General features: G+C 38.6%; 1 protein-coding gene and 1 long non-coding RNA gene across 4 annotated transcripts in view; one reads left to right on the plus strand and one right to left on the minus strand.

Moving 5' to 3' along the window:
- PAAF1 (proteasomal ATPase associated factor 1) overlaps positions 1-13,891 on the plus strand; it is a 66,957-nt gene that overhangs the window by 52,295 nt on the left and 771 nt on the right. For both annotated transcript variants that reach the window (XM_020989589.2, XM_020989588.2), the window contains one exon: positions 2,684-2,766. In XM_020989589.2, the coding sequence (XP_020845248.1) occupies positions 2,684-2,766 (83 nt within the window). The remainder of the gene's footprint in view (positions 1-2,683; positions 2,767-13,891) is intronic.
- Positions 2,228-13,891, minus strand: part of LOC144458210 (uncharacterized) — a 43,470-nt gene continuing 31,806 nt past the window's right edge. The window contains exon 3 of one of the 2 annotated variants that reach the window (XR_013487779.1): positions 2,228-2,893. This is a non-coding gene — a long non-coding RNA (uncharacterized LOC144458210). Of the gene's footprint in view, positions 2,897-13,891 lie in introns of both variants that reach the window. The other variant, XR_013487778.1, reaches the window with a different exon arrangement.

Here is a 13,891-nt window from a genome sequence, read left to right on the forward strand (position 1 = left end):
AACAGTACAGTCACTTCTACTGCAGTGTGACATATGTGTTTCTAAAAAATTACCATGGCAGGGATATATCTCTTTTCTTCCTGTTGTTGTCCTCCTTTTAGCTAAATTGAATGGTCTTTTCTTTATCTTCAGTCTCTCTGACATTCTCAGTGCATTTGACACCATTATATCCTTCTTCAAGCCCTCCCTTTCCCTTACTTGTGATATAATAATCTTCCAGTACTTAAAAAGTTTTTGTATTTTCACCTCTCAGAGTGCTCCCTCCATTGATAAAGTGTTCAGCCCCTCTAGGACTTAATAGAAACAGTCTTCATGAATTTCTTTGACTAACAGAATTTCATTCCTTGGCAGCCACCATTCTGCTATGAATCTCTTAGGAGTTAACTAGGTTGGTCTTCAGACAAGAGACACAAAATCACAGTACATTGTCAGCCCTGTGCTTGAAACCAAAAGCAATTAAACATAAAATAAAGTGACTTCTGATGACATAGCATTCTGCCCTAGTAGTCCCTCACTTCACTGATTAGAAGAGGAAAGTATGCTTCAGGGGCAGCTAGTTGGCGCAGTGGATAGAGCTCTGGCCTTGGAGTCAGGAGGACCTGAGTTCAAATCTGAATTCAGATACTTGACACTTACTAGCTGAGTGACCCTGGGCAAGTCACTTAACCCCATTTGCCTCACCAAAAAGAAGAAAAAAGGATGCATTATTGTCTGTTCTCCAGGACCATTATTGGGATTATTTTTATTTTAAACACTTTTCCTCTTTTATGATGAACTGAACAGGCTTCAACAAATAGTTTCAGTATACAAACAATAAAAAAGAGGATTATACAACAATGAACAGTTAGGTATGTTTTTCTTAAGTATATGATAAATTTAATATATTTTTAAAAATTGTCCTGTGTCCCTTTCTTAACTTCGTTTTCTTCTATGTATTTAAAAATATTTTATTATCTTTTTTTTCCCACTCTGTCACTATCCACTAAACTGATCTGCCCCTAAATAAAGCTTTCCTTTGTAACAAATAAGCATGATTACACAAAAAATTCATTTGGCTATACCTGAAAACATGTTTGTCATTGTGCACATCTAGTCCCTCATTTCTCTGCCAAGAGATGAGAGGCATGCTTCATTCTTCGTTTTCTGAAGTTATAACTGGTCACTGCATTGATCAGAATTCTATAGTTTTTCCAAGTTGTTCTCTTTTATATTGTTGTGGTCATTGTTTAAATTATTCTCTTGGTTCTGTTTATTTTATTCTGCATCAGTTTATGCAAGTCTTCTCAGGTTTCTCTGAATCCATCATGTATATCATTCACAAGGTGAGATATGTCATTATATTCATATACCACAGTTTATTCAACCATTTGATGAGTACTCAACTTTGTTTCTGATTCTTTGCTACAACAAAAAGTGCTGCTATAACTATTTTTGTATGTATGGGTCTTTTCCTTCTGTATTTGACCTCTTTGGTTATATGTGCCTTAGAGACACAAGTTAGTGACTTTCAGGGTCCAAGTAGCTTTCCAGAATGATTGGACCAGTTCATAGCTCTACCAGTCATGAATTAGTGTGCTTGTCTTCTCAGAGGCCTTCCAACAATTGCCATTTTCATTTTTTGTCATCTTTGTAAATCTGTTGGCTATGAGTTGTTTTAATTTGTATTTCCCTTATTAGTAATTTGGAGAATTTTTTTACATGTCTTTTGATAGCTTTTATTTCTTCATGTGAGCACTGCCTGTTCACATTCTTTGAACACTTATCTATTGAGTAATACTTTCATTCTTATATTTGTGTCATTGTCCTATACATCTTGGATATCAAAGTTTGTCAGAGAAATCTGCTCCAAAGATTTTTTTTTCCCCAGTAGACTGTTTCCCTTTTAATTCTAACTGCATTGATTTTACTTGTGTAAAAGCCACCATTACACTCTTGCTTCTTTTTAGTGTTATTTTTATTTAAATTACTTTGGTGACTGGATATATTGCTCTAATTTCACCCTGCATCATTTCATATAGATCTCCTCATGTTTCTTTGAATTTCTCATGTTTGTTACTTCTTTTAGTACAATAATATTCCAGGATAGGAAGTCATACAGCTAGTGTCAGAGCTAGCACTGGAACCTGAGTCTTCTGATGACCAGATCAAACCCTCTTTTCCATTACTCTGGACTACATTTCCATGTTGTGCAGAAGTTCTCAAATGAGTTAGACACCAGACTAAGTGGTAACGATTCACATTTCTATAGTTATTTAATGTTAACAAAGCATTTTCCTCAGAACAAACACATGAGGTACATTGAATGCATGCTCTTCTCCCTGTTTGATGCAGTAGTACACTTAACCTCAGAGAGGTCAGGTAACTAGCCCAAGGTGGCAGACTGTACAAATTTCAGGACTGGCATTTGAACCCAGTTTTCTAATTTGCAGTCCTGTGCTTTTATTTTATTTTATTTTTTGGTAGGCAGTGGGGTTAATTGACTTGCCCAGGGTCACACAGTTAATAAATGTCAAGTGTCTGAGGCTGGATTTGAACTCAGGTCCTCCTGACTCCAGGGCCAGTGCTCTATCTACTGGACCACCTAGCTGCCCCAGTCCTATGCTCTTAGATAACTTCTCCTTCTCAGATTCTAAGTATTTTATGATTCCGTGTGAGCTGAGTTCTTCCTCTTTTTCTTTTTCAGGTGATGGGACCTGCTTCATTATGCAGCAGGACTTGGACTATGTAATCGAGCTGACTGAGGCTGACTGTGACCCTGTGTACAAGGTAAGTCTCAAGGAGGGCACCACATGCAGCCTTGCTTGATGGTTTGGAGATGCTGAGTGCTGTCACCTGGTGGCAAGCAGATTGGTTCCGTAGGCCAGGTCTTTGATGGTTGTTGGTGGTTTCTCAGCTGCTAGAAAAATAGTAATAAAAATAATAATTCCCATTTCTATGCTACTTAAAAGTTTATGAGTGCTTTCCCCACAACAGCCCTATCAGGTAGATTATTATCTCCATTTTACAGATGGGGAAAATAGACTCAGAGAAAGGAAGTGACTTGCTACAGAGTCACGCAGCTAGTGAATATTAGAGCTAGAATTAGAATCTAGGTCTTGTGGTGCTAAATCATAGATTCAGAATGTAGAATTGAAAGAAACCTTTCGTCCTAAAGATACTGAAACCAGCATCTTTTTTGCTCTTCACTGCTTTTACTCTTTTCACTGCTAACATAGTCTTCAACTGTTATCCAGAAGGAAGGAGGATATAGTCCTGCTATTCTTTATCCTGATCAGGCCACAAAGGAAGGTTTGTAGTCCCAGATTTTAGTAATAGTTTTGATAGGTTGGCATATATCTAGAGTTCAGAAACCAGGATGTCTCGAAGGCCTGAAACTTGCTATATATAACCATCAACAAGCCAGGAATTGTGATAATCACTGGGAATATAAAGACAGAATTGAAAAAAGCCCTGCCCTCATGAAGCATGCATTCTAACAGGGCAGACAGCGTGCAAATGGATATGTAATCTATACAAAATAAATGCAAGGTGTTTTTTGTGGGAAAAGTAATAGAAGCTGAGAGGGATCAGAAAGACATCTAGAACAGGGTTCTTAACCTTTTTTTGTGTCGTGGACATCTTTGGCAGTCTGGTTAATCCTGTGGGACCGATCTCAAAATATTATTCTTAATTGCATAAAATAAAGTACTTAGAATTACAAAAGAAACTAGTAATATTCAAATACATTTATTAAGCACTTACTATGTACCAGGCTTTATGCTAAGAACAAATACAGTTATTAAATATTTTTAAAAACCAACCACATTTAACCCCATTGCCTAGCCAAAAAATAAAAAAAATAAAATAAAAAACCAACCACAACAAATTCACAGGCCTCAGATTAACATCTCCTTACCTAGAAGGTGATGTTGGAACTAAGTTTTAAAGGAAACTAGGGATTCCAAGAGGCAGAAGTGAGGAGAGAGTGCATTGAAGGGATGAGTGATAGCCATTGATGTTGTCTGAATACAGACCGAAGCATATTATTTTTCCTCCACTCCCTCCCTTCTTCCCTCCCTCCCTTCTTTCCTTCCTTCATTCTTTCATTTTTGTTTGTGTCTTCTTGCACAGAATTACAAACATGGAAACATTTTACATGATTGCACATGTATAACCTATATCAGATTGCTTACTGTTTGTTACAAGGAAGGCGGGGGAGAGAAGGGAAAGATGACGTTTGGAACTCTTTTTTTAAAAAAATCTTTTTAAAAAAACAAATGGGAAAAGAGATAGGGAAGAAAAATATGAATAGAGAATTAATAGCCTGGAAAAAGAAATACAAAGCCTTACTGAAGAAAATAATTCCTTAAACTCCTGGGAATATTGTAGCCAAACTCCAGAGTTCCCAGGTCAAGGAGAAAATATTACAAGCTGCCAGAAGGAAACAGTTCAAGTACTGTGGGAACACAATCAGGATAACACAAGATTTAGCAGCTTCTACATTAAAAAGACCACAGGGCATGGAATGTAATATTCCGGAGGGCAAAGGAGATAGGATTACAACCAAGAATCAAGCAAAGGAGATAGGATTACAACCAAGAATCACCTATCCAGCAAAACTGAGTATAATCCTTCAGGGAAAAAAATGGTCATTCAGTGAAACAGAGGACTTTCAAGCATTCTTGATGAAAAGACCAGAGCTGAATAGAAAATTTGACTTTCAAATACAGGACTGAAGTGGAACATGAAAAGGGAAACAGGAAAGAGAAATCATAAGAGACTTATTAAGATTGAGCTGTTTACATTCCTGCATGGAAAGATGATATTTATAACTCATGAGACCTTTGTCAATATTAGGGTAGTTGGAGGGGAAAAAATTATATGTATGTATGTATAGATAAATAGATAGAAGGCACAGGGTGAGTTGAAGATTAAGGGGTCATATCTGGAGAATAAAATTAAGGGATGAGAGAGGATTATACTCAGAGAAGAAGAAAGGGAGAGGTAGAATGGGGTATATTATCTCACAAAAAAAAAACAGAAAAGAAAAGTCTCTTACAGTGGAAGGGGAAATGGGGGAAGGTGAGAGGGAATGAGGGAATCTTATTCTCATAGGATTTGGCTTAAGGAAGGAATAACATACACATTCAGTTGGGTATGGGAATCTGTCTTACCCTACAGGAAAATAGGGGAGGAAGGGGACAAGAGAGCAGGGGGATGATAGAGAGGAGGGCAGATTGGGAAAGGGGTTAATCAGAAGTAAATACTTCTTAGGAAGGACAGGGTCAAAAGAAAGAATAGAATAAATGGGAGGGCAGGATAGGATTAAGGGAAATAGAGTTAGTTTTTCACAACATGTCTACTATGGACGCATTTTGTATAACTGCACATGTACAACTTATATTGAGTTGCTTGCCTTTCCAATGAGGGTGGGTGGGGAGGGAGGAAGAGAGAAAATTTGAAACCTAAAGATTTAAAAATATGTGTTTAAAAAAATGTTTTCACATGCTACTGGGAAATAAATATAGGAAATGGGGTACAGAAGTCTATCCTGCCCTACAGGAAAATAGAAGGGGAAGGGGATAAGAGAAGGGGAGAGAGATAGAAGAGAGGACAGAGTAGGGGAAGGGATATTCAGAATGCATGACATCTTGGGGTGGGGGTAGAGGGGAGATGGGGTGAAAATTTGGAACTCAAAAACTTGTGGAAGTGAATGTTGAAAACTAAAAATAAATTTATATTAAAAAAAAGAAAGAAAATAATTCCTTAAAAATTAGAATTGGCCAAATTGAAGCTAATGATTCCATGAGACATCAAAAAAGAATAAAGCATAGTCAAAAGACTAAAAAAAAAACCCAAGATATCTCATAGGAAAAACTGACCTAGAAAACAGACAATAAGAGTTAATTTGTCAGGAGGACATGAGTTCAAATCCAGCCTCAGACCCATAACACTAGCTGTGTGACTGTGGGTAAGTCACTTAACCCTGATTGCCTCACCGAAAAAGAAGAGTTAATTTAAGAATAACTAGACTATCTGAAAGCCATGAACAAAAAATGAGTCTATACTTAAGGACTTCAGCCTAGACTAGATTTTAGGAAATCATCAAAGAAAAATGTCCAATGTCCTAGCACCAGAAGGTAAATTAGAAATTGACAGAATCAACCAGTCACTTCTTGAAAGAAAACCCAAAATGAAAACTCTCAGAAATATTATAGCCCAAGTTCTAAGCTCCTAGGTCATGGAAAAAAAACAGCAAGGAGCCAGAAAGAAAGAATTCAAATAGTATAGAGCCACAATCAGAATTACACAAGATTTAGCAGCCATTACTTAGGAGACGTGGAGAGTTTAGAATATGATATTCCGAAAGGCAAAGGATCTAGGCTTACAACTGAGAATAACCTACCCAGAAAAACTGAGTATAATCCTAAGGGGAGGGGTGGGGCAGAAAAAGGCTATTTAATGAAATAAAGGACTACCAAGAATTCCTGATGAAAAGAACACCACCAAGTAAAGCATTTGAAGTTCAAACACAGGAGTTAAGAGAAACATAAAAAAGTAAATGAGTAAAAAATCATAAGGAACTAAACAAGGTTAAGCTGTGTACATTCTTTTTTTTCTATATAAATTTATTTATTATTAGTATTCAACATTTACTTCCACAAGATTTTGAATTCCAAATTTTCACCCCATCTTGCCCCTCCCCCTACCCCAAGATGGCATGCATTCTGAATATCCCTTCCCCTAGTCTTCCCTCCCTTCTATCTCTCCCCCTCCTTCTCTTATTCCCTTCTACTTTCCTGCAGGGCAGGATAGATTTCTGTACCTCATTTCCTGTATTTCTTATTTCCCAGCTGCATGTGGAAACATTTTTTTAAAACATGTGTTTCTAAAACTCCGGGTTCCAAACTTTCTCCCTTCCTCCCACCCCACCCACCCCCATTGAAAAGGCAAGCAACTCAATACAGGCCATACTTGTGCAGTTATGCAAAACACTTCCATAGAAGACATGTTGTGAAAAAGTAACTCTATTTCCCTTATTCCTATCCTGCCCCCCCCATCTATTCTATTCTTTCTTTTGACCCTGTCCCTCCTCAGAAGTACTTCCTTCTGATTACCCCTTTCCCAATCTGCCCTTCTGTCTATCATCCCCCAGCTCTCTTATCCCCTTCCTTCCCTATTTTCCTGTAGGGTAAGACAGATTTCCATACCCAATTGAGTGTGTATGTTATTCCCTCCTTAAGCCAAATCCTATGAGAATAAGGTTCCCTCATTTCCTCTCACCTTCCCCTGTTTCCCCTCCACTGTAAGAACCTTTTCTTGTCTGTTTCATTTGAGATAATGTACCTCATTCTACCTCTCCCTTTTTCCTTCTCCTAGTATAATCCTCTCTCACCCCTTAATTTTATTCTCCAGATATGACCCCTTAATCTTCAACTCACCCTGTGCCCTCTATCTATCTATCTATCTATCTATCTATCTATCTATCTATCTATCTATCTATACATACATATAATTTTTTCCCTTCCCACTACCCTAATACTGACAAAGTTCTCATGAGTTACAAATATCATCTTTCCATGCAGGAATGTAAACAGTTCAGCCTTAATAAGTCTCTTATGATTTCTCTTCCTGTTTACCTCTTCATGTTCCACTTGAGTCTTGTATTTGAAAGTCAAATTTTCTATTCAGCTCTGGCCTTTTCATCAAGAATGCTTGAAAGTTCTTTATTTCACTGAATGACCATTTTTTCCCCGAAGGATTATACTCAGTTTTGCTGGGTAGCTGTGTACATTCTTATGAGAGATGATACATGTAACCCGTCAGAACTTTGTCCTCACCAAGGGAGTCTAATTAGACAGAGGATGTAAGTGGGATTCTGTTGTGTTTAGATGATCTCAAAAGAGGAATGGAATGGATAGGGAAGAAAAATGCCCCAGAAAAAGAAGGGAAGGGAGATGAAGAATGGGAAAAATTGTCTCACATAAATGGGGTGCACAAAAAGGAGTTTATACAACAAGGAAGAAGCAGCGTATGTTGGGGAAAATGGATAGCACTTGAGGTTTACTTTCATATGAACTGGTTAGAAGAGAGAAGAATAGACATATACACAACTGGGTGCAGAAATACATCTTACCCAACAGGCACATAAGGAGGAAAGGGGGTAAGGGAAAAGGGAAGAATGAAAGGAGATGAATTAAGATAAGCATTGGCAGAAGCAAAACAGGCTCTTAAAGAGGGAGCAGGGAAAAAAGAGAAGAATGTAAGAGAATAAGATGGAAGGAAATACACAGTTGTGAATGGGATACTAGTAATAGCTAACATTTATATAGTGCCTACTATGTGCCAGACAGTATGCTAAGTGCTTTGCACATATTATCTCATTTAATCATCCTCATAACAACCCAGGGAGGTAAATGCTATTATTACAGACATTCTATATATGAGGAAACTGAGGCAAACAAATTAAGTGACTTGCCCAGCTAATAAGTGTCTGAGGCTAGATTGGAACTCAGATTTTACTGACTCTAGGTCCACTGCTTTATTTACAATGCTACTGGTGAAGATGGAGGGGGTGACATCAAGGGGAATGTGTAGAAGTGTTAACCTTGGGGCAGTTAGGTGGCACAGTGGATAGAGCACAGGCTTTGAAGTCAGGAGGACCTGAGTTCAAATGTGGCCTCAGACACTTGACACTTAACTAGCTGTATGATCCTGGGCAAGTCACTTAACCCCATTGCATAGGAAAAAAACCCAAAACACCAGAAGTGTTAACCTTGGTAAGGAGAAGGACTACCTCGTTATTACAGCTGGAGTAAGAAGGAAATAGTAGGAGACAATATCAGGGGGTTGCAAGATGAGATGGAAAGTAACCCATTGCCTCGATTTTCTTAGTAAAGTGTGAGGCTAGGTAGTCAACTGAGAGGGAGGGTGAAGGAGGGAATTCTGTGGAAGGCTTAAGTCAAAAAGAAGTTTTCAGTAGCTCCTGTGGTGAATATGGTAGAGAATTAGAGAGGAATGAAAAGATTGCTTTATTTCAGTAAATGCCCGGTTGAAATTAGGTAACATAGATTTGTGATAGATGCAGTCAGAATAGTTTCTTGGCTTTCTCTAGCTCTATTTAGCAGCACACTAGTGGGAGTGGAGCAAGTACATTGTGGAAATATTCTAGGGTTGGGATTTGGCAAGGCAAAGTGGTAGTACAAGGAAGCAATAAATTCAGTAGGGAATAATGTAAAGTTGAGCTGGTTCACTAAGAAGTATTAGATGGGGAGGGGAGGAAAGCGTAGCCAGAGCATGGGATGATGGCCTGGAAATTTACTGACAGGTGGAGGGATTGGAAGTAACTATGAGAAGGAAGGGTACATTTGGGAAAAGCGAGGCATAAGAAAACGATGAAATGATAGGAAATTATGATCAGATAAAGGAATTTCAGACTTCTTGACCATGGCAATGGAATATTTGTGAGTGGTAGCAAGATCAAGGGTGTGACCATTCCTGCGTGTAGCTGAGGTAGAATGGCCATAGAAATTAAATAGATTGAAAAATTGGGAAGTTAGGGTATTTGAGGGAACGTCAACATGGATGTTGGAGTCCTTTTGTCTAAGTGAAGGATTTGGAGTGGAGAGGGGCAGTGGAGCAGTCACTGAACCCACTCTCAGAGGAAGGAGAATGACCTATGAGTCAGTAGATAAAAGCCAGAGTTTGGGTAGAGGAAGCCTTAAAGGAAGACACATTGTTGAAATGGCAGTAGAGGGTGGATCCAGAAGTGGTAATAAGGAGTAGGAAATATTACACTAGGACCAGAGTGAGTCAGGGGTATCAGATAAAGTACAACCAGTATATGAAAATTGGTCGAAGGAACAAAGTACATTTATCTTGCGGAAGAAATAACTTAGTGAGGGCATGGTAAGTGTTTTCTAATACTTGCTGGGTTGTCATGGGAAAATCGATCAGATTTGATCAGTTTGACCCCAGATAACTGAATTAGGAGTACAGAAGTAAGAGAAGAAGAGTTCAGCTTGATATGAGAAAAAACCTCATACTGGTGCAATCCAAAAGTAGAATGTGCTGTCCTGGGAGGTAGTAAGTTCCACATCCTTGGAAATTTTCACATGGTTGGATGATCATTGATCAGCAACGTTATTAAAGGAAAAGGAGAGTTCAGATGTAGGTTAGACTGGATGGCCTTAAAGGTCCCTTGCATTTCTAAGAATCTGTAATTCTATTTACTATTTTCCTGTCTTCAGAGAAAACAAAGATTTTTCTTTCTTTTTTTAAATTTTATTAATTTATTTTGATTTATCAACAATCACTTCCATATGCTTTTGAGTTGAAAATTTTTCTCCCCCTTCTTCCCCCCCACCCTCCCCAAGACGGTGCACAATCTGACATAGGCGTTACATTTACATACCCATGAAACATATTTTCACATTAGTGAAGTTGTAAGTAAAAATTAAAACCAATACGAGGAACCATCAGAAAGATGAAACAAAACTCAACAGAAGGTAAAAATAAGTGATAGCGATTCGACTTCCATAGTTCTTTCTTTGGATGTGGACAGCATTTTCCATCCCGAGGCCTCTGGAGATGTCTTAGATCCTTGTAATGCTGAGAAGGGTTCAGTTTAACAATATTAGTCATTGCATAACGTGGCTGTTATTGTGTACAGAATCCTCTTGGTTCTGCTCACTTCACTCAGCATCAGACCATATAAGTCTTTCCAGGAAAACAAGGATTTTTCAAACAGGGCAATCTAGTTGCTACTTTACTGAATTTAATGTGAACTTTTAAACAAAATGTAACAGAAGTTCATTGTTTCCTACACAGTCCTCTTTTTTGCTTACAGAACCATTTTGTGTACTGGAATGTTTGTTTTGGTTGATTAAATCTGTAATAAAAAAGATTTTTTAAAAAAGGTTTGAGGAGGGGCAGCTAGGTGGTGCAGTGGATAGAGCACCAGCCCTGAAGTCAGGAGGACCTGAGTTCAAATCCAGCCTCAGACCAAACACTTGCCACTTACTAGCAGTGTGACCCTAGGCAAGTCACTTAACCCCAATTGCCTCACCCAAAAAAAAAAAAAGGTTTGAGAAGCCATGATGGTGGAGTAAAGGCAGAGATTTGCTTGAGTTCTCCCCTAAAACCCTCAAAATACCTGTTAAAAAATGACTCTAAATAAATTCTAGAGCAGCAGAACCCTCAAAAAAGACAGAGTGAAACAAATTTCCAGCCCCAGACAACCTGGATGGTCTATGGCAAAGATCTGTTGTTCTGCAGTAGGAGAGGAGTAGCAGTCCAGCACAGTCTGCACTGGCACAGATCATACCCCAGCAGGCCCAGAGCTGGCCTCAGGGGACTGAATCATTGGCAGCTGTGGTGGTTTCCAGACTTCTTAACTCACAAATTCTAAAGACAGTTTAGAAGGTCAGTAGGAAAGGTTTGTTGGGGTGGCAGCAGCTGCTTCCAGAGCTCTCAGCCACAGATGGTAAAGGGATTGAACAACTGATCAGAAGGAGATTACAGGGATCTATTTCCTGGCACTAAGGTGGGATTCCATTGCTTTGCTCAAACTTGGATCTGGGTGGCAGTCCTGGGGCGAGGAGGAGCACTGTCATAGCAGAGGTTGTGTAGAGAGAACCCTCCTCACAATTCCAGGGCAGAAAAGAGTGCTTGTGGTCATTCACAGACCAGAACACAGGCCAGAAGAGGAGTAAACACCTGTCCTTAGATCATACCACCCTGGAAGAACTGAAAACTTACAGGTTCCTAAAAGTATCTCTGAAAACAGCTGCACAAAACCCTTGAAGCTTGGGACAGTATGCCCTCCACACTGGAAGCAGAGCCTTACATTAACAAAGAGTTAAAAAGTCAAATAATTGGCTTGGAAAATGGGGAAAAAACTCAGACTATAGAATCTTACTTTGGTGAGAAGAAAGATCAAAACATGCAATCAGAAGAAAACAACAAAGCTTCTACGATCCAAAGCCTCCAAGAAAAATATGAATTGGTCTCAGGCCATGGAAGAGCTCAAAAAGGATTTTGAAAATCAAGTAAGAGAAGTGGAGGAAAAATTGGGAAGAGAAATGAGAGTGATGCAAGAAAATCATGAAAAATGAGTCAACACCTTGCTAAAGGAGATCCAAAAAAACACCTTAAAAAATAGACTAGACCAAATGGCAAAAGAGGTACAAAAAATTCACTGGAGAAAAAACTCCTTAAAAAGCAGAATTAGCCAAATGGAAAAGGAGGTCCAAAAGCTCACTGAAGAAAATAATTCATTAAAAATTAGAATGGAGCGAATGGAAGCTAATTGACTGTATGAGAAATCAAGAAATTATAAAACAAAACCAAAGTAATGAAAAAATAGAAGATAATGTGAACTATCTCATTGGAAAAACAGCTGACCTAGAAAATAGATCCAGGAGAGATAATTTAAAAATTATTGGACTACCTGAAAGCCATGATCAAAAAAAGAGCCTAGACATTTCAAGAAATTATCAAAGAAAACTGCTCTAATATTCTTGAGCCAGAGGGTAAAATAGAAATTGAAAGAATCCACCAATCACTTCCTGAAAGAGATCCCAAAAGGAAAACTCTCAAGAATATTATAGCTAAATAACAGAGCTTCCAAATCAGGGAGAAAAAATTGCAAGCAGCCAGAAAGAAGCAATTCAAGTATTGTGGGAACAAGATTAGTTTCTACATTAAGGGACTGGAGACCTTGGAATATGATATTCCGGAGGTCAGAGGAGCTAGGATTAAAACCAAAAATCACCTACCCAGCAAAACTGAGTGTAATCCATTGCTGGGGGTGGGGGTAGGGGAGCGGGAATTGATACTCAGTGACATAGAGGAATTTAATTCATTCTTGAGAAGCGAGAGCTAAATAGAAAAAATAGACTTTCAAATACAAGACTCAAAAGAAGCATGAAAAGGTAAACAGGAAAGAGAATCATAAGGGATTTATTCAAGTTGAACTGTTAACGTTCCTGTATGGGAAGATGTGATTTTGTAACTCATGAGACCTTTCTCATTATTAGGGTAGTTGGAGGGAATATATATAGACAGAAAACACAGGGTTCGTTGAATATGAAAGGATAATGCTAAAAAAAATAAAACTAAGTGATGAGAGAGGAATGTACTGGGAGAACGAGAAAGGGAGAGGCAAGAAAATGTTTTTACAGGGGAGGGGAAGGGGGGGAGGTGAGAGGGAATGAGTGAACCTTACTCTCATCAGATTTGGCTTAAGGAGGGAATAACATACACACTCAGTTGGGTATGGAAATCTATCTTGCCCTACAGGAAAATAGAGGAGGGAAGGGGATGGAGGGGGGGGATGATAGACAGGAGGGCAGATTGGGGGAAGGGGTAATCAGAAGCAAACACTTTTGAGGAGGGACAGGGTCAAAACAAGGGATGGGATAGGATGGAGGGAAAAAAGTTAGTCTTTTACAGTGTGACTATTATGGAAATGTTTTACATGACTACACATGTATAACCTAAATTGCTTGCCTTCTCAATGAGGTGGGAAGGGAGGAAGGGAGAGAATTTGGAACTCAAAGTTTTAAAAACAAATGGTAAAAATTGTTTTTACATGCAACTGGGAAGTAAGATACGCATATAATGGGATATAAAAATCTATCTTACCCTATAGGAAAATAGAAAGGGAAGGGAATAAGAGAAAGGGGGTGGGCAGTGATAGAAGGGGGAAGGCAGCTGTCATGGGGTGGGGGGAGGGGAGAGATAGGGAGAAAATTTGGAACTCAAAATTCTGTGGAAGTTAATGTCGAAAACTAAAAATAAATTAAAATTAAAAAAAAATTAAAAGGGTTTGAGAAACAGAATGGCTCAATGGAAGAAGCACTAGACTTGAAATCATAAGATATGGGTTCAGGTCCTGAGTCTTTCATTT

The sequence above is a fragment of the Phascolarctos cinereus genome, unplaced genomic scaffold (genome assembly GCF_003287225.1).
Source record: "Phascolarctos cinereus isolate Bilbo 61053 unplaced genomic scaffold, phaCin_HiC Scaffold_726;HRSCAF=1367, whole genome shotgun sequence".
Taxonomy (NCBI): domain Eukaryota; kingdom Metazoa; phylum Chordata; class Mammalia; order Diprotodontia; family Phascolarctidae; genus Phascolarctos; species Phascolarctos cinereus.